Source organism: Homalodisca vitripennis, chromosome 8 (assembly GCF_021130785.1).
Source record: "Homalodisca vitripennis isolate AUS2020 chromosome 8, UT_GWSS_2.1, whole genome shotgun sequence".
In the NCBI taxonomy this organism is placed as follows: Eukaryota; Metazoa; Arthropoda; class Insecta; order Hemiptera; family Cicadellidae; genus Homalodisca; species Homalodisca vitripennis.
Window position 1 is genome coordinate 125,915,135 of NC_060214.1, and position 26,700 is coordinate 125,941,834.

The 26,700-nt window shown below is 31.4% G+C and overlaps 1 protein-coding gene across 1 annotated transcript in view; it reads left to right on the plus strand.

The window, feature by feature from the left end:
- The window catches only part of LOC124368360 (rab GTPase-binding effector protein 1-like), an 84,236-nt gene that overhangs the window by 14,819 nt on the left and 42,717 nt on the right, over positions 1-26,700 (plus strand). Inside the window, 4 exon segments of the mRNA XM_046825643.1 lie at positions 6,502-6,675; positions 14,736-14,931; positions 14,933-15,005; positions 17,875-17,985. Coding sequence (XP_046681599.1) covers positions 6,502-6,675; positions 14,736-14,931; positions 14,933-15,005; positions 17,875-17,985 — 554 coding nt within the window.

Here is a 26,700-nt window from a genome sequence, read left to right on the forward strand (position 1 = left end):
GTGTTGCCTATTCTCCTTCCAGGAATTTTGAAGTTCCGAGTCTATGACCGGTAGTAACATTTTACGTTCAACAACACACATCATATGTCAGTTGCTAATAGTTGTGAGCAAGACTGACCATAATACATTAAGGCATGTAAATATTCAGGTACACGTTTTTATAAACTGCATGTTCCTCACATTGCCTGTGCCTGAAGTGAGTATTTCTTGTTTTGTGAATCTTATTTTTTTTTAATGTTGTAATAAATAATTGCAAATTGGAAAGAAAAACTTAAAGATGCATTGAAGGCATCAGTGTAACCTATTAAAAGAGTTACAGAAATTTAAATCATTTTATAAATTATAACACTGAAATTAGTAAGTCAATTTTACAAAATTTTTGGATATACTCTGCAAGTTTAGTTTCTTAATATGTTAAACAATTTTCATTAATCATATTCTTTGCTATATCTCCACACCAAACAATAATATTCACCAGTACTTGGAATGTATAACTGCACCATACAACTTCCCTGAGGCAATGATTTAGAAATGTTGTTATTGTAAAGTGTTATTTAAGATTTTTATACAATGTTGCATGCAATACCTGTACATGTAAATATCATTAGGAAAGTTTGGACCTCTAAGCTGACATGAAGGCATTTGAATGTTAGGAAGAAATTGGATTTGTCACAGGCAGATGTACTGATGACCATGACAACGGTGTATTAAAGGTGTCATTAATAAGTTTCCGTCTGAATTTTAATTTTCCCAATATAATTGTTAGTAATTTTAACGGGGTGGTGAGTGAATATACCTAAGTAATAACTAGTTTGTATTAGTTCTTATTGTTATAATGATCAATTATACACTAAGTGTTGTTTACAAATTACAACGCAGACACACATGTACAAGTTACATAAACACAGCACTAGGATTCTAAATTATTATTTTTGACCTAGTTATTTCAAAATTTCAAGGGTGATTGATTCCCCTTATTTCTCTCCATTGGTTACACCCCTGCACTGAACCTTTTGCCTTGATTTGTAAAGCACAATATTGAAACATTTTAAAATTAGATTATTTCCAGTACCTAAGAAAAAAAATCAGACTGTTCAGGTAATAGATATTCACAATAAATCACTCACTGTCAATACAATATTGAGTTGTGTGGTGCTCTACAACAAATGTGAGGTAATGCCCACATTAGCAAATACAGAGTTTGTGTTTTCACTGTGGAAATCCGTGAGTATAGATTTATTGGTTAAATAATAATCAAGGCGTAGGAAGTCAGTTTGTACGATGTAAAGCAAGCATGCAACACAGTTTTTCATTAAATGAAAAAACGTTTTCCAAAAATGAAAACGAACTTCATTTTGCTAGTTTTAATAGTGGTCGAAATGGAAGGGCATCAAAAGGGTTAAAATATGAAAAACTTGTTTTCACATTTTATTTTTTTCTGTCTTCATCCACCTATAACCAACTGTTGTCATATAATAATCTATTATTTTATATTTTTAAATCTTAAACTCAGTCCTCTGGGTACATAGAAGAACTGTATTTTTTTGCACTAAAAGATTAGAAGATAGCCCATTTGTCTGTCCGTCTGTGTGACAGATATTTATTGACAGAAAGGTCCTACTGAAACTTGGAACATAGTTCCTCTTTGTTAGTGGAAAAATTGAATTAATTTTAATTTAATTAAACTGAATTGTGAATTTAGCCAGTCCAGTAATGGGTAAAAGGACGAGTGGCAATAATCAACCATCTTAATTGATATTAAAATAACAGTTATATATGTACTCAAAAAGAATTACATACTTTTTTACAATACTTTTACAATGTTATATGTTAAATGTATACATCAATTTTATTTAACACAATATAGTAGATTCGATTCTAAACATAACTTTAGTCTGGATAAAATAACACTCTGCCATCTTACTTCGAGCAGCCAATACATCAATTTGATTTAAGACAATATAGTAGATTCGATTCTAAACATAGCTGTAGTCTATGTAAAATAACACTCTGCATCTTACTTCGAGCCAATACATCAATTTGATTAAAGACAATATAGTAGATTCGATTCTAAACATAGCTGTAGTCTATGTAAAATAACACTCTGCATCTTACTTCGAGCCAATACATCAATTTGATTAAAGACAATATAGTAGATTCGATTCTAAACATAGCTGTAGTCTATGTAAAATAACACTCTGCATCTTACTTCGAGCCAATACATCAATTTGATTAAAGACAATATAGTAGATTCGATTCTAAACATAGCTGTAGTCTATGTAAAATAACACTCTGCATCTTACTTCGAGCCAATACATCAATTTGATTAAAGACAATATAGTAGATTCGATTCTAAACATAGCTGTAGTCTATGTAAAATAACACTCTGCATCTTACTTCGAGCCAATACATCAATTTGATTAAAGACAATATAGTAGATTCGATTCTAAACATAGCTGTAGTCTATGTAAAATAACACTCTGCATCTTACTTCGAGCCAATACATCAATTTGATTAAAGACAATATAGTAGATTCGATTCTAAACATAGCTGTAGTCTATGTAAAATAACACTCTGCATCTTACTTCGAGCCAATACATCAATTTGATTAAAGACAATATAGTAGATTCGATTCTAAACATAGCTGTAGTCTATGTAAAATAACACTCTGCATCTTACTTCGAGCCAATACATCAATTTGATTAAAGACAATATAGTAGATTCGATTCTAAACATAGCTGTAGTCTATGTAAAATAACACTCTGCATCTTACTTCGAGCCAATACATCAATTTGATTAAAGACAATATAGTAGATTCGATTCTAAACATAGCTGTAGTCTATGTAAAATAACACTCTGCATCTTACTTCGAGCCAATACATCAATTTGATTAAAGACAATATAGTAGATTCGATTCTAAACATAGCTGTAGTCTATGTAAAATAACACTCTGCATCTTACTTCGAGCCAATACATCAATTTGATTAAAGACAATATAGTAGATTCGATTCTAAACATAGCTGTAGTCTATGTAAAATAACACTCTGCATCTTACTTCGAGCCAATACAATCAATTTGATTAAAGACAATATAGTAGATTCGATTCTAAACATAGCTGTAGTCTATGTAAAATAACACTCTGCATCTTACTTCGAGCCAATACATCAATTTGATTAAAGACAATATAGTAGATTCGATTCTAAACATAGCTGTAGTCTATGTAAAATAACACTCTGCATCTTACTTCGAGCCAATACATCAATTTGATTAAAGACAATATAGTAGATTCGATTCTAAACATAGCTGTAGTCTATGTAAAATAACACTCTGCATCTTACTTCGAGCCAATACATCAATTTGATTAAAGACAATATAGTAGATTCGATTCTAAACATAGCTGTAGTCTATGTAAAATAACACTCTGCATCTTACTTCGAGCCAATACATCAATTTGATTAAAGACAATATAGTAGATTCGATTCTAAACATAGCTGTAGTCTATGTAAAATAACACTCTGCATCTTACTTCGAGCCAATACATCAATTTGATTAAAGACAATATAGTAGATTCGATTCGAAACATAGCTGTAGTCTATGTAAAATAACACTCTGCATCTTACTTCGAGATCATCATTTTAAAATTTGTTATATCTAACTTATTAGGTATTCCTTAAAATGAAACTACTGCCAAAGTTAAAATAATTTTAATCTTTCAAATGGCTTCAAACTAAAATTCTTTTGAATCAAGATAAAAATGAACACCAGTTGACTGTTGTACAAAACTACATTTTTGCGTCGAAAAATGGAAAGATCCATAACAGTTTTGTAAACTGTGCGTTTTTTACAATTGTGACCTTTTTCAATTCTCATACATCACAAATTAAAATGTGTGGTACCAACAATGTTACATTGATAAAAAGCAATTTGGTTACTACGAATGTTGAACACTGCAAGAAAGTAATTACTACTTTTTTTAAATAGACAAAATTATTGAGCATGTATTTTAATGTGTATAAAGTTTAACTCTATTGATCTGTATAATAGTAGATTTTAAACTGTGTTAATGAGCTGGAATACACATTCCGATGAATTATGCCACGCTGTTGGTCTACAATAGTCAACAATTGTTATTCCACTTTCTCTTTGCAACAGAATTGTTATCTCTCCAGCTTGATAACAATAGGCAGTATGGCATGGCACAGGCACATCCACCCGGCCGTTCGGCTTGCATACAATTACTGAGTTTGATAACAAACTTTACTAATGTCGTGTCACAATCCAGCAGATCAAAGTGTGTTTGTCTGCATTTGTTTCGGGCCTGTTGTCAACCATAGAGCTAATCACTTTGTTGGTTTCATTATCGTCAACTGTTAACTGTGTTGAGGTTAGTTTCGGTGTTAGATTGTATGTGTTGTTATCAGTTCAATTACAAATTTAAGTTGAACATAACAGTCACACAGCTATTCTGTTTCTATTAGTAAGTTCTACAAGTAAGTACGTAATTATTTACAAATAATGTGTAAGTTTTAAATAATTATGTTACTTTTTTATTTTATCATTGTGTCTATAAGTTTTACGTGTATCAAATATTTAATACATTTGTACAAAATTTTGAAAAAATGATGACAAATTAATAACATAATGTATTTTAAAATGAAAGATATTAATAGCAATTGACATTCATATAGTATTGTAAATATATATAATGAATCCCTTAAGGGAATTGCGTTGACTCTATAAAATACTTCTTCTCCTGTTTATTTTATTTTATATATATATATATATATATATATATATATATATATATTTCATTATCCTTTTGGCACAATTTGCTTTTGGGATTGCACCACTCACACTGGTAAAAACTCACTAATTTTTGGACTAGTATTGGTTTTCTCGTGGTTTCATTTTTGGAACTTTTTAATAATGATAGTTGGGATTTTATTTTATTCAGTTGGGAAACTATGTTATTTTTAATCAGTAGGAATTTTTGTAACAGATTGTAACAATTATTAATCATCAAACATAAAAAGTCATTATAAGAACTAAGTCATTGCAACTAGAAAACAGTCTGATATGTATCCTTGTAATTGTGTGATGTTTGCTTTGGAGTTGAAAAATAAGAAATAAAACTCTGTGATTTTTAACATTTTTTATAATTACATTATTTTAAAAAAGTATCAATGTTAAAAATCATGGTCTTGTGTGTAATTTCACATGAGTTTCTGAAGAAAAATATTGTCTTTTTATTTCATTGTTTGGGTATCAGGGAAGATTTTATCATTATATTGTACATTTTTCAAATTAAAAAAATGGGAAAAAAATTACTATTTGTTCATGAAACACCATATTTAAATTATTTTATGACATATAAAATTGGATATACCTGTTCCTGCTGTCGTTTAAAATATTTTTTCTGAGCAATGACCAATAAACAGAAAGTCTTAAGACGTTAATGGTGATAAATTTTAGTATAATTTTGCTAGTCTGTTAATTGTTTTTTTTATCCAAAATAAGATTGTCAGATTTAGTGCTAATAAATTATTTGCAAACCAATGTATTAACTGGAAATATGAAAGAGTTGTTTTTTTTTCAAGCATATTAGAAATAAAATATTTACATGTTAAGTAACATTCATTGTGTACTGTACATTCCACACATATATGTATCTAATATGCAATTCTTTGTTCTTACACTTTAATTTTTCAACTCCTTGTTGTGTTGTGAGCTTTTTCACCATGTTCCTTCATTGCAACGCTTAACCACAAGGGTTGTTTGGGAAATAAGTTTAATTTACTTATAAAATGAGTCAATACATTAAGAGATTTTGAATTAAATATACAATTTGTTGCTTTAACACACAGCTATTGACTACCAAGTGTATTGTGGCACTTGTAATGTTATTAAGTGAGGGCATTTCAATACTCTTGTATAATTCCACCATCTGTGGTTCATTATTCACAATATCGTACAAAATTGCCCACAATTTCACAAAATGAAAGGTGCAATAATTCTGTTATTGTAAACTGACGATTTTCTCTGATTTTATTATTTATTTTTTTGAACGCGTTTGTCACATCAGATCGTAGTCGACTTCTTTTCTATTATGGAGGTTTGTCCATCTTTCCCAGATATAACGTTGTTAATGCCCTTACACATTCTGCACGAATAGTTTGTAGTGGATGTCTACAGAATTCAATTTTATCGCCCATTGAATCAGATTGCACACAGTTGGTGGATTTAAAAATCAAACTGGCATTTTTAATAGCCTGTAACAGAGCAAAAAATGTTTGATTGATCTTGTAATAGGCACTATCAAACACGTTATGAACTGGGTTATGCAAAAAAAGCACCACTGCACTCATTTGTGTTTCAAACAGAATCGAATCTCACTTATCGACTGCTTTTCATAAAATAGTGTAGTCATTTTCATGTCTGTTGTGGAATTTGAGTTAGAAATATCCTTGTGTAATGTATGTTCTTTTTTATTGGTCGGTGTAGAGGAGATAAAGCGTGGTTCGTCGGAGCAGACAAGGCTCACCGGTGAGTTGAAACGCTTGCAGAGCGAGTTGGACGAGGCTCGAGTACAAGCAACACTCGCTAGACTCGACTTGGAGGAGGAGGAGAAACGCAAGTTCCAGGATGAGGTGGCCTCGCTGCAGCAACTCGTCACAGGTGATTGTAGATAACATGTTCCGAGTTGCCTTGCACCTAAAAGAAAATTAATTTCAGTATTGTCCCATTTCCATTATTGCATAGAAGTCTCAAAAGCCATTTATGATATTTGTTATAGTATAATAATGTTTTTTAACAGAGTATATCTATGTATAGGTTAAAACATGAAAAAATACAATCCGTGTAGCAATCTGGTATACAAAACATCTAAAGCTGTACGATATTCTCTGTGAGTTGAGGGTTAAAAAATTCAAATTTAATTCATAATGCAACATTGTTTCCTTTATAAAGTATTTAGTAGCTTCAATAATATATCTTAGTAGAAGAATTTGATCTTCTATTTTTATCTTGGTATACAGACAGATTGATAGCAGAAAGATTACCTTTAATGAAAATATTAGTAAACATTTGAAATAAGTGATATGGAAGATTAGTATGTAATAATATAAAACTCAAAAGGTTTTAGTTTTAAAGTACCTTCTTTTTTATGCTACAGATCGAAATAGCTATTCAGTTAAAATGTGAGAGGTTGGCAGTCAAACTCAAAATCAGCTGTAACTTTTATTTATATCACTAAAGTCTTGTTTACTTTCATTCTTAATTAAAATTATAGCACTTTTCATTCCATTTATAAATGTTCAGTGATGTATTAGACCAGTGGTCACCAAAATTTTGAGCCAGTGAATCAACATAGCATTTATAAATCTTCTACCGAGCCTGAAGAAATATTGGATCAAAGAAAGTACGCAAAATGGAAATAACAACCATTTATTGCTCACAAACATACATTTATTTATGGTATTAATCAAAATAGATAATAAGTGTAACAAAAAAGTTCAAATACACATTTTAATGAGAAGAGTGGAACTCTTTTTGGCCATCAAGTATTTTCTTGAAGTTTGGAAAGTATGTTGTAGCCACCAGTTTGATGCAGTTATCCAAATGTTAATTGTCAGTCTGTTACTATATGTTTTGTTTATAAACTTCATACTTGAAAAAGATGCTTTTACTCAAGTGAGTAGAACTGAATATAACTTTCAATCTAAATGCAACTCGAACCAAAATTGGGTATTTTTATTTGGGGACTAGAGGCCAAATATTTTCAGTGGTAGACAGGGTTCTTAGAGACAGATCATTTTGAAAATCAACATGTATTATGCTTTTTGAATCTTTGATTTGTTGATCAATTTGATATCTTAAGTCTAAAGTAATTTTCATGTATTCTTGGTTATTGTTGGGATGTTGTGGAGGATTTTGTTTGTCAACGGCCTTCCTCAGATTAGGAAAGTGCTTATATTCAAACTGGATGACATTGATGATATGTTCAAACTAGATGACATTGATGATATGTTCAACTGGAAAACATTGATGAGATGATTGTTTTTCTCCGGTTTTAGAAGTTTTTGTCGACTTTTATCAGCCACTCTTCAAATAGCTCTGATGTCATTCAAGTTTTTATTTGATTTAAATTAAATTGATTAGGATTTAATGTTTTTAAATATCTTGGATTATTAGATTTGCCTATTTCCAGTAAAGGCAATTTTTCGGTACCATCCATATTGTCTCTTAATTTATAATATTACTCACTCTGTATTACTTTTTCCTTTGCTGCCAGTCATCTTTTGTTCGGAGTACATTAAAAAACAAACCGGTTTCGTCTATTTTAAAAATTTCTTTCACCGAGAAAATCATTTATAGAACAGCTTTTCCTACTTGCAACTTTGTGGTTTACACTGCCATGTCCACCGCACACAGACATGAATGTAATGTTGTTTCCCTCCTTAAAACAGTCTAACCAACTGGCACTTCTTAAAATAACTTTTTCCCAAATATACAGCAAATCCAGCTTTTGTTCAATAAAGGGATCCAGATAACACTTTTGTCTCAATCCAAAGCTTGCTTAAACCAGTTCACATTCATCCACTTCTGGATTATCTGGTGTTCATTATCTGGCTCTTTTACAGTTCTTTCCACTCACTGTTAAATATTTTATCCTTGTGTTGGGTGCTATCCAATACTTTTAGGTAGATTAGATTTTGTATACAAAATCAATTTATTGCCTTGTGGTAGCACTAACAGAAAATTACTGAATAACTTCAATGATCATGGCCCACAGAACCCAAAATCACCCTTTTAAAAGTATATATATATATGCGATATATATAGCGGTATATGGAAATGATGACTGTTCCAAAGAAATCCTAAAACAAGTTGAAATTTGGTATAAAAAACTTGACACTATTAATATCTCTACTAAGTTCTTTGGCCAGTTTGGCCAACTTCATTTTGTTCCATTATGATGGCCATCTAAACTTTAAAACCATTTTGTTATTTTTAATATAGAAAAAAGTGTTTTAGAATGCTTATAACATTTCCTAAACTTGTGAAATGTGGTACACTTTTGAACAACAAGAAACAAGATATGACATCAACATCAATATTGTGGGTTTTGGGCTTTTAAGCAAAAGAACCAATATATAATTTTGTAAAATGGAAAAATCTTTAGTAATTATTAAATTTTGAATAATCAATAAAATACTAATATTAATAAAGGATAGAGCTCACAAATACTGATGATGATGTGGGAGAGCTGCTTGTAATCAGACGATGATAGATTGAATGTCTCAGATGGTGGTATTCAGCAGGGTGCGAAGTGTGACGTCCTTTGGATTCTGTGTAGATACGGTGGGATGATCGAAGGGTTATTTAGGATCTGCTAGAATGCGGTTTAATTACATGTGAGTTCGAAAAAGAAGCATAACAAATACAGTGCTGGCCAAATTATTAGACTAAAGCACATTTTTTTTGTCTTTTCTTCTCAATTTTTACTAAAAAAATTTTTAATTTCATGTTGGTATATGTTAAAGTATATACCCTCATTTGTGTGTTACTTTAGAACAGTATTAGCAGAAAATTTGGTAATTTTATGTTGGCGGGTGGCAACACTGCCTGTTTTGTTTATCATCTGCATTTACAAATCTACCAGCTGCATAATCAAAATCAGGTTACAGTTAATTTTTCATGTGTTTAACATGTTTTAGGTTCAGTAGATCTTTCTATTAGTGTGTTCTGTTATTATTAAAGTAAGTTTAAGGTCATTTGTGAGTATATGAAACCACTTTTTTACTTCCTTATTGGCTATTTATAAAATTATCAGGAAATGGGTAAAAAGAGGACCTTTCATCAAGGAAATGTGCTGTGGCCAAGGCTCGTTTGGAAGAACAACATTACACACAAACTGAAATAGCACACCGACTAAATATTTCACAGAAGTCAGTTAGTAGGATCAAGAAAACACTTGATATCAATGGTATTTATAAATCCAGCCGTATCGGAAAATGTGGCCGGAAGAAAGCGTTAAGTCCAAGGATGGCCAGAAAGTTTAAAAACATGACATTAGTCAATAGAAAAAATGACCAGTAAAGGTTCTTATTGACCAGTTAAGAGATTATGGCACAAATGCTTCGCCCAGGACCATCAGAAGAACCTTGAATGAACAAGGTCTTCGCGCATTAAGGCCTACAAAAAAACAAAAATAACACCAGCAATGGCTAAGAAGAGATTGGAATGTGTCAAAGGGATTCAGTTCACTACTGAATCCTGAGGGTACTGTACCTTGTTCCAATCATTATCAGTGAACTGAATCCCTTTGGCCCATTCCAATCTCTTCTTAGCCATTGCTAGTGTTATTTTTGTTTTTTTGTAGGCCTTAATGTGCGAAGACCTTGTTCATTCAAGGTTCTTCTGATGGTCCTGGGCGAAGCATTTGTGCCATAATCTCTTAACTGGTCAATAAGAACCTTTACTGGTCATTTTTCTATTGACTAATGTCATGTTTTTAAACTTTCTGGCCATCCTTGGACTTAACGCTTTCTTCCGGTTACATTTTCCGATACGGCTGGATTTATAAATACCATTGATATCAAGTGTTTTCTTGATCCTACTAACTGACATCTGTGAAATATTTAGTCAGTGTGCTATTTCAGTTTGTGTGTAATGTTGTTCTTCCAAACGAGCCTTGGCCACAGTACATTTCCTTGATGAAAGGTCCTCTTTTTACCCATTTCCTGATAATTTTATAAATAGCCAATAAGGAAGTAAAAAAGTGGTTTCATATACTCACAAATGACCTTAAACTTACTTTAATAATAACAGAACACACTAATAGAAAGATCTACTGAACCTAAAACATGTTAAACACATGAAAAATTAACTGTAACCTGATTTTGTTTATGCAGCTGGTAGATTTGTAAAGGCAGATGAAAAACAAAACAGGCAGTGTTGCCACCCGCCAACATAAAATTACCAAATTTTCTGCTAATACTATTCTAAAGTAACACACGAATGAGGGTATATACTTTAACATATACCAACATGAAATTTTAAAATTTATTTAGTAAAAATTGAGAAGAAAAAACAAAAAAATATACTTTAGTCTAATAATTTGGCCAGCACTGTAGCTAATGGACGAAATGATATCGAAATACTCACAAACTTTTGATGTTTTAAAATATGCAAAATGGAAGAAAGGTAAGTTCTAGGATATAAATTGAATGTATTAATCAGGATCGAAAAGTTATGTGTGTTGATCTTCTATAATCAATACGTAGAATAATTTTTTCCATCTGTGTTATTGTTAATCAGGTAATTAAAGTAATTACAAACGGAAGTATGATTCTGATATTGTAAGTCTGTCCGTAATGGTACAAATAATTATATTGAAGGTGATTTCATAGAGCCTACATTATAAAATGAATATTCCTAAATCTAGGGCACTCGTTCTGTTATTTATATTTTGTGAATTATAAATTAGTACTTAATTTTAAAACAAACACTCCAATAATAATTCAATTTTATTTCTGGGAGGCCTTTCATTTTCAAAGAAAACATCATCAGACCCACATAACTGAAATAAAAATGATAAAAGTAATAGTATAAATAGTTAGTACGTAATTAAAACAAGAAGGAGATACAATTTTTAAAGACCAGGAAGTATGTCTAATGCATATGTAAAAAAATTTATATTTCATTACATTAAAGGCAGTAACCGTGAATTTTGAAAAATGTATATCTGTTTACTACAACAATTTAACTAAAGAAATTACTGAAAGTTTTAAAAATCATGCCAATATTAATGTATTATTAAATTCCAAAGTTAAATGAAAACTTATATTTGGTAATCCAAAGGCTACAATAAGTGATGAAGACAAGTCTGGATTTCATCATATTAATTGTGATAACTGTAATTAAAAATACATTGGCCAAACAACTAGGAAAAAAAGAGAGTTAAAGAACATAAAGCATATCTTAACCCTCAAAGTGCTACTATCGCACTGTGCGATATGTTCGATTTTTTCATATCACAGACGAACGGTTCGTTCAATAATGACATGGTTTATAAGGCTACATGTAGGAATAAATTCCCTATCTAGTAACGTAATTAGAACTATGTAATTCAGAAGGTTGCGAGGAAGAGTAAGAAGAATAGTCAGCTGATTTGATGCGTGTTTGTCTGTTACGGTCGTCTCGCGGCCGACGCTCTGTGATCGTGACGTTGTTGTTTTGCTTCGTTCTTTTGATTTGTAAGTGACTTATATTATTGTTTATTGAGTAATTATTTGTGCTATTAGTGAACTTAGTAATTCAAGTGCTATTAGGCGCTGTTTTGATGACGATTTGAGTGGAAATGATAGCGATGAAAGCAGCACCCCCACCAGAGAGTGACTCAGACTAATTTTTTTTAGTCTAATGTAAATATGTATATAAGCCATTTTTCTGTATTTTTAATACTTTATCTGTCATTTTTCTTACTTTTACTCATACCAGTAACTAAATATGTGTTTATTTTGAGACAATACTCACTATTCAACTACTTACCGACACTTTTTGATGTGGTAAACATTTTAGTAAAATTTGGGCGAAAAAAAATTGTTTTGTTTTTTACCAATTAATATTGTGATATGTTGTGCAAAAGGTTATGAAGTGATATTTTTCTTATTCAGCATTAAGTTTGGGACATTTTGCATAGTTTTTAGAATTAGGACTACTACATTTTGTAAAAACTATATGTCAAGGATTTTGAAAAATAAAAATATAAAAAACTACACAACCGGTTAGAAGGACCAGATTTTTTTATGATAAAAGATAAGCCTTTTTATTTTTACTTGATCTTATAGAACACATGTTTGTGAAAAAATCATATGTAATACATGCAATTTGAACATATATTTGTATATAAAAAGTTGTTTAAAAAATAAATAAATGTCATATGCTCGAAAATGGCCTAGCACTTTGAAGTGGTTTAGTCATCACTTGGAGGGTTAATTGTCAACAAGGAGAAAGATTGGCCATGGCAAAACACACACTTTAAACTGTTCACTGTTTTTCACAAATAAAATTATTAAAAGAAATCTAAAATAATAATTCCTCGATGCTTACGAATGTGTCGAGTACTAGTTATAGTAAAAGTTATATATATATATATTTGTTTGTCAAATAATTAAGAGTAGAGTTCAATTTAGTCGTGATTGTTGTGATGAGAAGTATTGAATTAATTTAGTTATAGAGTTAGTTAGTCTGCATATAGTTCATCAAATCACGTAATTATTGTATGTTTATAAATTAAAATGATACATAACATCGGGAATTAGTGTATTGTTATAAATTCAAATGATACATAACTTCGGGAATTAGTGTATTGTTATAAATTCAAATGATACATAACATCGGGAATTAGTTTATTGTTATAAATTCAAATGATACATAACATCGGGAAGTAAGATGAAACGAATTTTATTGAAAATTTTCATTGATTTAAACCAATTTAACGGTTATTCATCGTAGTTTTAGCGATTATAGGCTAATGGATAAATATGTTCTTCTGAATGTATTACAACATTACATGAAATTGTGAGTCCTGGATCAAAAGCTTGTATATGGAATCTATAGATTAGGCTCTAATGTGTCGTATTAAATATGGTCTATCAATTTTAGTTAGTTTACTTTGCTTTACTTCAAGAATAAGAGTGACTTAAAAAAAAAATGGAACATGTCCTTAACTCAAAGCTATTATGATCACTCGCACAAACAAAACACAACTGTGACAACTGGAGGCGAATTACTGAATAAAGGCTGAACTGATTGCTCGATTGATTCTTGTGCCGGAATGGCTTCGGTTGAATGACAGCGCACCTAGACAACATATGTCCAAATAATGCGGCAAATACTTAGGGTAGTGGGAAAATTTCTGAAGGCAAGTTTGTTCACAGTGCGTTACTCTATAAGATTTTACTTTTAACTTCGAGGAAAAAACTTGGAATTAAAGAAGTATAACTTTGAATTATCCATGATTATTTTACATTGATAATATACAATTTTGAAGGAACTAATCCAAAACTTTGGAGTGTAGGTAGTTTTGATTAAAATTATCCAAGTTTTGACTGTATATATTATTACTAACTTCTAATTTCTGTTGAAAGGTTGTTAAAACAATGCTATTTAAACTAGTAGAAAGGTTTTTGATTCCTTAAAGTCTGAAATCAGTAATTTATATTGATAGGTATTTATCCTTCAGGTTCGTCATAAATATGAAAATATCTTGAGAGTTATAAAGTTATAGAGTTATATAAAGTGTGTGCTTACCGTTTTGGGTTCATGTTTTACTAAATAACATTGAACTAATTTTCTGCATCTTTTGTATTAAATAAATACAATTTAAAACATTTTGGCAAAGAAGTAATTCAAATTATTTAGTAACATTAAGGCAGTTAAGTAATATATTCTTCTTGGTTTGGGTGCAAAATATTTGTCACACTGCGTAATTTAGACTTGTAAGTTTGGTCAGTTGTGTTAGCAGATATAAATAAAAAAATATTTAAAAAACCTTATACACAAATATATCCTGTAAAGATGGTTACATTGTTAAGGAGGAAAACATTGGAAAAAGGTCCTTAGTTAGTATGCAATATTTTAATTTAAACGTCTATGTGTATTGATACTTTTTTACAGTGATTTGTATAAGTGTATTATGTGGGGTGTCAACTGTTCACTTCTGTGCGCAGAGACAGTAGAGGAATCAAGTCGCTACGAGTCGGAGTTGAAGGATCTCCGGAGGACCAACGAGCGGTTGGAGGCCGAAGTGACGGAGTTGCGAGGGCAGTCGCATGAGGCTCCACTGCTAGCAGCTCCCGGTGCCATGATCTCCACTCTGGCTCGCCGTGTAGCCAGCCAGCTGGGGGCGGACTCTGCAGCCCCCGCCCCCCCACCGGCCCCTGTCATTGCCACCGCCAGCCGACAACCTCGAGGAGAGCATGAGGAAGGTAAACAAATATGTAGGTACGCACTCCATCATTATTTTCACTGGATTTCTCACTACTAATGTAGTCTACTTTCGTTTGGATTTCTCCTCCGCACATAATGCCACACGCCTGTAGAAAGTCTTTTCGTTGATCACTGTGTTTCTTTTACGCTTCTTGGTACCCGCTGTGTTTGCTGCTGTTGGATCCAGTTTTGGTATTTTGCTGTTTGAATCGGTGATGGTGACGAGTTTGAGTGTATGTTTTGTTTGATGGATTCTTTAACGATGGAAAGTTTCTTAACTACTTTGCACGAAATTAATGTTTTGAATGATATTAAGAAATTCTGATACGATTTTTCTACTTTAAAAATGTCATATTCTTCTAAGTATTTTGATTGAAACTAAACTTTAAGATTATTGCACCATCTGTTTATGTTTCTCGATTTAGTAGTGCACAACTTCCAGGATAGTCTGTAACTTGGAAAACCTAACACTCGCATACTCATATAGCTTAATTGGTGATGGGTTCATCGATCATATGTATTTCTTTTCTAAAATCTAAATAACCAGTTGTCGCTAAATCATTTTAAACCATATTTGAAAACCTCATGATTTCAAGTCTTTTATTAAGATTAAGTGCAGTTATAATCCTGCTAACAAAACAATTTTATGGAGCATAAAATCATAAACATTGGATCATAGTAATGGGATTTTCTTATTCAATTCTGCACTGCAGAATAAATTAAATATGTAGTAACATTATCTGCAGCATAAAATTATTTAATGACCTTCGTATTGGTCATAACCACAAATCAAAAATGCACTTCAGATCTACAAACTTTACTCTTAGGTAAATGCCAAGTATGTTATATATATATATGTATATAAAAGTTTATCAGCATGTACCCACTAGAAGCAAAATTACGAACCCATGGCATCTTGTGGTGAAAAAGGAAACTAATTTACAATTCTCAGCTATTTAAATGCAACACTCTGCAAAGAATATAATAAAAAAAAACATATTGGAAGATGAGGTAATTAATCAGTAGCCCTACTGCAATAAAAGTTTATGACTAGGTAAATGTTATGGTATTAAAAGTCCAGAATTTTTCTAACTGTTGTACTTTGAAACTAAATTTATATTATTGATTCAAAGCAATTTTTGGCACCTATGGCACATATTAAGATTTTATTTGTACATCATGTACAGAGGGATTTACATAAGGTAAATAAGTCAGTATTTATTAATCTGCTGTAAATGAGTGATGAATTTTCTTAGTCAGTTCTTATGCAAGAAAGGCCATAGTGGTAGTCCATCATCACTATCTATTTTAAACTTCTTTGTTTATATTTTTGAGTTGTTTTGAATACCTGATTTTTTCACCAAATATTGTTATTTCATTGTGGTTCAACAAAAATCTGTACCGCCAGAAAACTCAGGCAATATCAGAAATAACTGTCAAACAAATGTAGCCGTCAGTTCAAGTCGCACATGGCATAGTTGCATGCCAATGTACATGTATTTTAGTATTGGTTTGTATTTTGTTGTGCAGGCAAATATTTTAAAATTTACGGCACGGAATGGTCAAAATCCTGTGTATGGGAAGAGTGGTGTGTAGAATGAGTGTTGGTATCCTGTGTAGAAATGTTGCTACACTTGGAATATAGAAGTGGATACTGAGGGTTTCACAAGTGAAATTTGTTTAAGAGTGTCGTACTGTGTTAACAGCAGTATTACAACATGATCATTAAAGGCTTATCATTATATTAGATTCTGTGTGCATAAAGTGGATCTCAGTCCACAAGATCCATCTATAACAGATAGTCTTAGATACTGCTGTCTGTGTGATTGTACCTATGTAACATGTAGGTAGTCTCCTTCTAACTACTGGTGTATTAAAAAAAATATAATGTGTTTATTTCAATAATATTCTTACTGTAACTGTACATTGTATGTTTATTTTCAAGGGAATCAATTTTTTAGAACAATTATTTCATTACGATGAGATAGTCTCTAGACAATTAATTACTCATTGGTATCTAGCAAAACAAGTAGAATATTTAAAATATAAGTAAATATAACAACAGTGAACAATTGAACTGGATTTTTTTAAAGTTAAACAATAAATGTAAGCTGTCAAGTCATGGTTTCAAAGTAAATTTTGAACACCAATTTCTCAGTCAATTGTTTGAGATGTACAGCTGGGTTGAATAAAAAAGAAGAGGAATCAAGCTTTACAGTGTACCAACCCGATTCCCATGAAGACAAAAGTAACCTTGATTAATTTTACACATAAAATAAATAAATACAGTTAAATTGATCTTTGCCACTCTTTCATTGGCATGTACATAAATATTCAGTATAGATGTTAAAAACTGTGCTAGTGGTTGTATAATTACAAATGGTTTGGTTGGTTACACTAAAATCCTCAAATAACAGCTCATCAATAACCTTTATTATAGTTGGAATACTAGTAAGTTCTATAATATAGTTAGTATTGGAATAGAATATGAAGTGGGTGCTGCTAAGAATTGATTTATCTTTTGATTTAGGATTTGAATTGGCCAATATATATTTTTATACAAAAATTCTATTATAATTCATTAAAGTCGAGCAGCTAAGAAAGTTAAGTGTAAAGTGGTAGTTTGCAGTAATGCTTTTGTTGTGTTTAGTTTTTTGTTGTTGTGTTGTCAAGTGATTCTGTCCATAGCTCAGAAATATCTGTTTTCTCATATTTCTCGTTTTGTGGAAGAGCAAACAGTCTCATACTGTTTCTGAATGGTTAGAATCTAATGAGTGTTCACAAAGAAAGAGAGAATGGTAATACAAATGAGAAATAATTAGAAATGTGATACATCATAACATTGTTTTATTACCTAACGTACGGCTCTTCATTTTTCAGGCTAAAGAAGATGCTGAGGTTCTCCGATCGTTGGTAATTCCATTGGAAGAAGAAATTAATGCTCTTAAGGAAAAATTACGAGCTAATGATCTGCTTCTTCGAAAATACCAGGTAAAATGAACAAAATTAGACTTAGATTTGAAGATAAATTTATACTAAATTTTGCTGAGTGTAATTCATTGAGGTAGAGTTAGTCGCAAGCAGAGCTCGGTCTTGTTTTTATGCAGATATAGTCAATGTAATTTGTTTTGGTATCAGATAATGCCTCCGTGTACACAAGTTGCCTTTGATTGTTTTGTTGTCTAAAGCCAACTGACTAATCAGCTGTTTGTTTTTCAACTGAAATGTGATTCAGTGAGAATGAGTGTCACTTGCTTTTGTCTGCCAAAGTTGTATAATGTGTCTTATTGATTGTTAGAATTAAAGGTTTTGTGATTTTATATTTTACCTGTATTTGGGTAATTTGGCCTTTTTATAGTATCCTACATAAAGAAATAAAAACTGCAAAAAGATGAATCTGGTGAGATTTTTCTATCTATATTGTAATTAAAATAATATAGAAATGAAACTTCTTTGTATTTAAAAACTTTAACTAAAGCATAAAGTAATATCTTTAAATTAATCTTGAAATTTTGTATGCTTATGTTTATTTAACTAAAAATTGTCATGTTTTGAAAAAAAAAAAAAAAAAAATTATTTTTAGAGTTGATTCTTTGTTGTAGAATGATAATTATTTTCTTTGTGCAAAGCCTATGGTATAATTAAATTGAATGGCTACGGCACATCAGTATTGACCAATATTAATAAATTCTATGATTTAATCTTTCTGTTTTAAACAAGTGTGTTTTTACTTACTTCAAAGAATTTTACTTGTATTGCTTTTAAATATTAATTGGAGCTATTACACAATAAAATGTGTATTTAACCTTTTAGCTACTGAGGTTTTTACAATAGTCATACCCCCAGAAAATGAGTGTTTTTGTTTTGTTCTATTTGGTTTACTAAAGTAATAGCAAGCAAAACAATAACAACGCAGACAATGATTTAGCAGAATGGCAGGAAACAGCCGATGCGACACGATGAGTTTGTAAACAAACCACTTTTTCCGATACTTTAGATGACTGTTAAAAGTATTTCATAAAGCATAATCCTTTTAGAGTAAGAAATAAAAATAAAACATGGAATTAGTGAATAACTATCAATGCTGAAGTCTGAATACGTTTAAATGCCTTTTTATTACTGTAAAAGTTGGCGCTGTTAAAAGACATCAGCAGTTTATAGAATTCCATGGGCGACATCAAATGACGTTGTCGGCAGTGAAACTGGTAATAAATAAATACATGCAATTGCTATAATCAGTAAATTAAAGCAAAAATAATACTATTTAATCAATTTGCTCTTGAGGTCTCTAGAGTATTAAATTTCTCTAATTAATTTTAAAGGTCTTATTGTTCTTTAATTTGAAACTAAATATTTAGTTACTACTTACAATCATCACCAGTGGTTTATGGTAAATTATCAGCAGTTTTTGTTTATGTGAACACTACAAAAAAAGTAGGGATGTAAGTCAGAGACATGCTATGGACTTTGACAATTGACTTTGAACATTTGATTCTGACCCGGTTACAAAGTGTATATGAGACTGCGATACATATCAGACTGGCTATAGTCCTTGTTGTACAGAAATCATTGCTAGCAAGCATGGAAAGTTCTTTACAATAACAAGAATAATCAATAACCAGCTGGGCTGGCCAGATGCTGAAGACTTTAGATGTTAAAACTGAGGTTAATGAATGAAATTGTATATCAATATGCAATGTTTAATACTAATAATGCTGGTTTAAATTAATTAATAATCACTAGCTTTCTAGAAATTAGAGCATATTCTAGCCTCCTCCCGTAGCTTAGTTTATCTTTACCTACTACAATTGAATTTAAAATAAGTGTATAGAAAATCTCCACATTTTTAATTGAATTGTTCCACTTCCAATGGGTCAAGAAGCAGAAAATTGTGTCTGCTTGTCTCTCTGTCAACACGATATCTCGTGAACAAAGTAACCTATAGACTTGACATTGTGCATGAAGCTTTATTTTTATATGAGAAGCACTGAGTTTAATGATGGTGCATATTACTCCATGGGATTTGGCTGAGCGTTAGCAAAATATTTTTACATTAGTCTTATTGGTAACCGTGATGACAAGAAAATAGCAGAATAAATCAATTTATAAACAAACTTAATACATCCATAAGAGATTCAAACATGTGACATATTAACCCATGTAGTCTAAATATCCCAACTTATACAACATCATGTTATAGTGATTTGGTGTGTAGACCTTTATTATTTAAACCCTGGCATAAAACCCAATTTAATGAAAAAAGTTTGAATGTATCTTGAGGCAATATATGTAAGAAAGATTGTTCATGTAGACTTTAAATGTTGTTTGATACTTCATTTCTACAAGAATGATTGCTTCTTTTACATGTCATATTCTTTTTTTTATAACTGTCTGTCTGTCTTATCTGCTGGACATCTAGAGAATGAAATGAGCTATGGATTTGAAATTTCGCATGCAACTCAGAGAACACTTGTTATGATGGTCACTCCATGGATTTGCAGAGCGGCGAACTTCTGCATTGTGTCCAAGATACCTAATGTTAAGAAATAAGAGTAATTCTCTCTTGGGTAGTTGACCGTTTGGGCAATCCTGTGTTTGGAATCTGTTCATCTGTCCTATTGTAGGCGGTGGTCTGAAATTTAAGTTGCCCTAACTTAACTTAATTCATAAACTACGTCCTATTATATCTTTACAGCTGAGTTCAATGACGTTTCTGCAGAAGGTACTCGTTGTATTCTGGCGATATCTGCAGAACTGTTATCACATAAGTGACTACCACCACGAACACCTGAAATAAGTCAACCAATTATTCTATGTCTAGATAGTTAAAGATAAAGCATATTTACAGACATTAATTTAACTTACTGTTTAAAAATATTACAACATTTCTGGTAATTACCTAACGGAATTAAATTTGTAATGGATTAAAAATATAATGAAATAAATAATGCCAACATAGACAACTTGAACCCATAATATATTAGACATTGCATTTTGCAATTTTCAAGTATGTTTTTTCTATCATCAATATTTTGGTTTGAGGTCCAAAAGATTGAGAATTTTTTTATGAGAATGGTTTGAGCCATTTGATCTCTTTATGGACAGCAATATATCAACAAAATAAATAAGTTTTTTAAGGCCCAGGAAAAAAATTGTTTATAGAAACATATTTATCTGATTCATTTTGATGGGAACTTAGTATGTTCCACTTAGTACTTAGTATGTTAGTATAAATTTGCACCAATTAATTTTTTTATGGTTGTGTGGAGTTTTCAAGAAGAAGTTTTTACAAAAAAAATACTTTTTCAAAGGCAGAGATTCTAAAATAAATGTCACACTGAAAATAGAAATTAAAAATGTTCACCAATATAAATAAATTTTGTCTACATGTGACCATAAGATGTGTTTAGTACTATACATTAAAATTTGAGATATCATCAAAGTAGCAACAAGTATTTAAATGTGAGTTTAAAAGAACAGTAGCATGATCATCAAAGAATTAAGTAAATGCAGGTCTTGTTTTTGCAGATATTGTTTTTTTTTTTAGTAAAGATATAATTCATTAGGCTATTAATAAATATATTATTGAATTTCTTTTTCTTATTGATTCATAAAATATATCTACAGAAATGAACTCAAACTCAAAATAATTCCTGATGTGTAAAGCAAAAACTCAGTAGTAATTTAAATTACTGATCTAACGCAAGTTTGACTTACCGTTGCATATGTTTCTCTGTCAACTTTAAACAAGCCCCAAGCTGAAATACTGAATGAAGTAGTTTCTGCCTCCAGTATGAACAGTTCCATCTGTAAAATTTAATAGTACAGTAAAAAATGTATATTGTCAAATTTATAAGGCAACAGAACAATCTTTTTTAGACCTCTTACATTGTCACTGTCTGGACTGACTTGGATTTAAAACGATCATGCTCATACATAAGTTGCCTAGAAACTCTTAAAGAGGGTGATTAAAACAGAAATTTCTATGAAATTACATAAAACATTTATACTTTAAATGATTTAAAAATATATTTGACTCTTTCGTTAGCTAAAACTATAACTGTGAATTTTATTATTGTAAATTTTCAAACCATTTACATTTTTTTAACTGAGGGGATCAGTGTATTAAGTGAAGCAGGCCAAGACGATTTGTAACCAATAGAGAAGAGGTCTGCTAAAAATCGCTGTAATGAATTTAACTTGTTGATGGGTAAGCCTACACCTACCATGCTAAAATTCAAGAGACAGAAAACCACAAATTCAACTATAATATTAATTTCAACTAAAATAAAAGTATCACAGAAAGTTACAAGGATAAATTATACAGGAGCAAATCAAATTTATTCTTCCTCTTATACCTCAAGGATGACCTCTAGTGTGCTAGGGGTAGGCACTGGTGTCTTGTAACTCTTCCCTACTTTGTGATGAAGTAACGGAAGGAGCTACTACCATTTTCCTCTTCACATTGGACATATCTTGGACTTGGTATTAGTCATGTGCTTATTAAAGTCAATAGATAGAAACATTACATAATAATACCCTATAATTGTATGCAATGGTCTTGGAGGTTCCCATAACTATTGGACCTGAAACCAGAAGGCACGTGTAGCATGTTTCTATTCGGGTACCAAGGTTTACTTAGGCAGGTTTCTTAAACGTATTCAATAATATAGATTATTCATCTGATCTTTTGTGATCCCCTCTGAAGCTGGAAGGTCCCAGTTGAATAGGAAGCAGCTCCTTCCAATTCTCAGCTACGCCTTTTGCAAGTTTTATGATCAATATGTATATATATGATATGTATATCATCTTTTCCTTTGCGACCTCGCTGAATCTGGAAGGTTCTGGTTGAATAGGACTTATCTCCTTCCAATTCTCAGTTAGGCCTAATGCAGGTATCTTGAAGGTGTCCAGTTTAGATAGGTTATAAGCAAACACCATTGCAATAATCGAATAAAAATGGAAGGGAATATTAATCAGTAAATTACTTTAAAACACAATTCAATTACTTTTTTTTTTAAATTAGTGCAAGTATAAAACAAAAAATGATAGTTATAAGTAAGTAAATCGAGAACCTGAAATTTAACAGCTGACGTCATTTCAATTCTTGATATAGACTGTAGATGCTGCAGAAGTTTTCTGTTCTGAAACAAATATTATAGAATAAATAATTGTGATCTATTCCTATATTATAGTATTTTAATAATATATATATTTTCCTATTAAAGAACTTTGTGTCATTTGCTGATATTAAATCTTTGCGTAATTACAATTCTTTAGTCTAGTAAAAACTTCAAAGTGTAACAGGAACAAGGTAAAACAAGCTCTAAAGTGGTGGAATCACCCCTTGATGACAGAGGTGGTCCACCAATGAAAAGAGAGTGGCCCAGACTGGAGACCTGGCATAGAGGGTTAAAGTACTTTTCTTATTTGATGACAACTCTTCCTTCACAACACTCACCCCAAAGGCTATCACACCCCACAAACAATGGCTCCAATTATGCCTTAGAGATGTGCTTTAGAAATTTGTTTTTTTTACTTGTATTGTTCCTTCCCAATTCAAACACCTTCAGAAAATACTAGTGGACTTTGCTGAAGCATGAAAGTGGAACTCACTCTCTGCTATGTACTGCGACTGGAACAGTTAGGGAACAGCAACAATGATAAAGTAACGTTCCACTGTAACAGTCATAACAACGTGAACATTGCAACAAATGGCTGCCGATACAGTGGATTCTGGTACTGAAACGAGACCTGGAATGAGACTTTGCTGTCATTGAGATATTGAACCGCTCCAGATTGGATTGAAATAGGACAGTGTTAATGTCATTGAACACCTGGTAGCACTGGTGTATGTTCTTCACTTTCTAAATAAGCTGTTCATTGTAAAGTAATTATAAAATCCATAACATACAAGACTGATAGAAAGTTACTGTTTTGGGCCTATTTAGTTTCAAAGTGCTCTGTGTATTTACTTTTTATTAATTTGTAACTAAAGTGCTACGTCTTCTGATCATTGATTGCCTACATCACGAACACCAAACAGCTTCAGTGAATTGAACATTAGAACCAACTCATGACAAAAAGCAGGTTTTTGACTTCAGACTGCAGTGAAGTGTTGTTCCAAATGAAGGTAGGAAGAGTTCCGTTCCCCTGTTGATGTGAACTGTTGACATGGAGGAATTGATGTTGGAGGCCTACAAACCACCTTGGTTTATTCAAGAAAATCTGAAATATGTGATTTCTCAATTCACCAATAATTGTTTATTTACGACAAATGAATTAAGAAATGAACAAAAAACTTAACCACTCATTTGTATTTTAATACTCGATACACATACATTATTTCTCAGGAAAGAATGCCAACAACAAACCAAAAAAAAGATAATGATGTGTTACGATTTCAAAGTACCACATATAAAATGATCTTTGGACTTAATACTTTTAATTCAGTGGGAGAACCATACTTCTTCCTCTCTTTGCATTCTTGAGCATGGAAATAAAAATAGGTTTTTTGCCTTTTTTTATTAATGCCTCTCTGTACTTCCTATGCGTGATACATTTGGGGGATTTTTATCTTGGGCCAGCCACCCCAATACTTGAAGTGATCTTGTCCCTTTAGTGCATTTGTAATCTTAGTGTATAATTCTAAATAATAAAGAATTTCCGTAATGTAAGCTTTTATAGGTATAAAAATAATTATAATAACATTATTACTCTTTAAATACAGCAATTAAATTTTATACTTTTTTAAGTTTTTTTGAATTTTAGTTCTTCGGTTTTTGCTTTTTATCAAAAAGGTTCAAGAAATTTTGCAGCCAGTATTTTTAAATGTATGAAATAAAAGGTGATCTAAAACAAAATCCAACTAAAACTGTAATTTAAAAAAAAACAATGTATAGCATATACAAATTAATGAAGGAATTGTGTTATATTCAGGTATCAGGAATTGGCTGCACATGGCTACTTAAGCAGAGTTCACTATATATTATTGAAAGACCTTTGTTTGCTTTCTCTCCCCCCATCTGCCCCCTACATACCTGAATAACAGCCAACTCTGAGCTGTAGCAGACAAGATAGAGCACTGTAAATATTTTCAGCTGAGCAAGGAGCACTGCTACAGTGATGGTATGTGTTGCCACGACAACTGTGTAGACCTGGTACAGAAAACCCATGCAGGAAGTGGAGATAGAAAAGGCTGAGTCTGAAGCCGAAACACGAGTTGATCTTGTCGTTGATGTCCTTCAGCCGGCCGTGCATTAATCTTAACTCCTCGATCTTTGCCACCGTCAAGTCTGTTGAGATGCTTTGTTGGAGTTCTTGAAAGCGGATGGACAGCTCCCAGGATAGAGCGACGTAAAATCCACCGAACATCGCTAGCCACGCAGCGTTCTGGATGAAATGCATCCATACCACCATTATCGTTTTGTTTAAACACAATGTTCTTGTAATCGTTCAGGTATTCTATTGTGTTGATGTTGAAAATAATCCAAATTAATATGAAAATGAAGAGTACAAATCCTCTGTACTTAAATCGGTTGCAGTTTGCGGTGAGTTTAGATTTGATATACAGTTCATCGTGTTTTTCAAAACAGTGTATGATCTCCAGCAGGATCTCATCCGTCCGGAAGCAGGCGAGAATCCAAACTGTGATGATCAACGCTAACGTTGCCACACTCAGTAAAATGTAGTAGTTTTCACCATTGATAATGATGTAAATTGATGGAACTGTGTATATCAGAACAGTAGCGGTTAAGTGGATGTAGCCATTGAATTTATCGTAGCTCAGGTCCAGTCCATTATTGCTGCTCGGATTTTGGAAAGGGAAGAATTCCAAAAACTTGAGAAGCAGGGATATCGGGCGAATTATCTTATAAAATTGTTCACTCTTGTTTGAAATGTACATGTTCACCGGCAACATGTTCTCACAGTGTGAGATTGCTTGTTGCTTTGTTATTAATTGATTGATTCTTGGTAATTATTGAGATTAACTCTTACATTTATAACGCTACGATAATCACTTATCTAGAGTGCTTCAATGTAAAATTCATTGTTTTTATTTATTAATTAAAATATGTATGCTTAGTTTAGCTGATTTTATCAATGTAGTTATTTGAGATTTAATTAATTATTTAATTTCTTTGTGAACTTAAAGTTTTAATGTAGAAATTGTTTTTTTACTTTACTTTTTTATAGAATTTTTTGAGAGAAATCAGCTTTCGTATACTTTTAGCTAATATGGTAAATAATTAATGAATATTTTACAGTTCGATTTATTAAAACATTTCAATTGTATAATTAGTTGGTTGTTATTAAATAGTGTTGCAGTTACTCATAAATAAACAAATAAAATTCTTTAATTGTCTTTTAGATCAGTTGAAATGATAAACAAGGTCTGTATCACCATAAAATTCTGTACTAATATTTATGTAGCTAACATTTTATTTAAATAATAAACAAATACAAAACAAGTGTATCACAAAGCTTTAAGTGTAATATTTTTTAAGATCAAACTATTAATTCAATTTATAGAATCGATTATCCAAGAGCTACCTAAACCAACATTCTTAAATTTTGATAACGACTGTTTAGTAATTGGTTTTGAAATGCTATAAATTTTATTGAATTAGTCACGTAATGAATATTTGGTGAATTAAACTTCAACTTCATGAGTGTCTTCACCTGATGAGGATATGAATAATATAG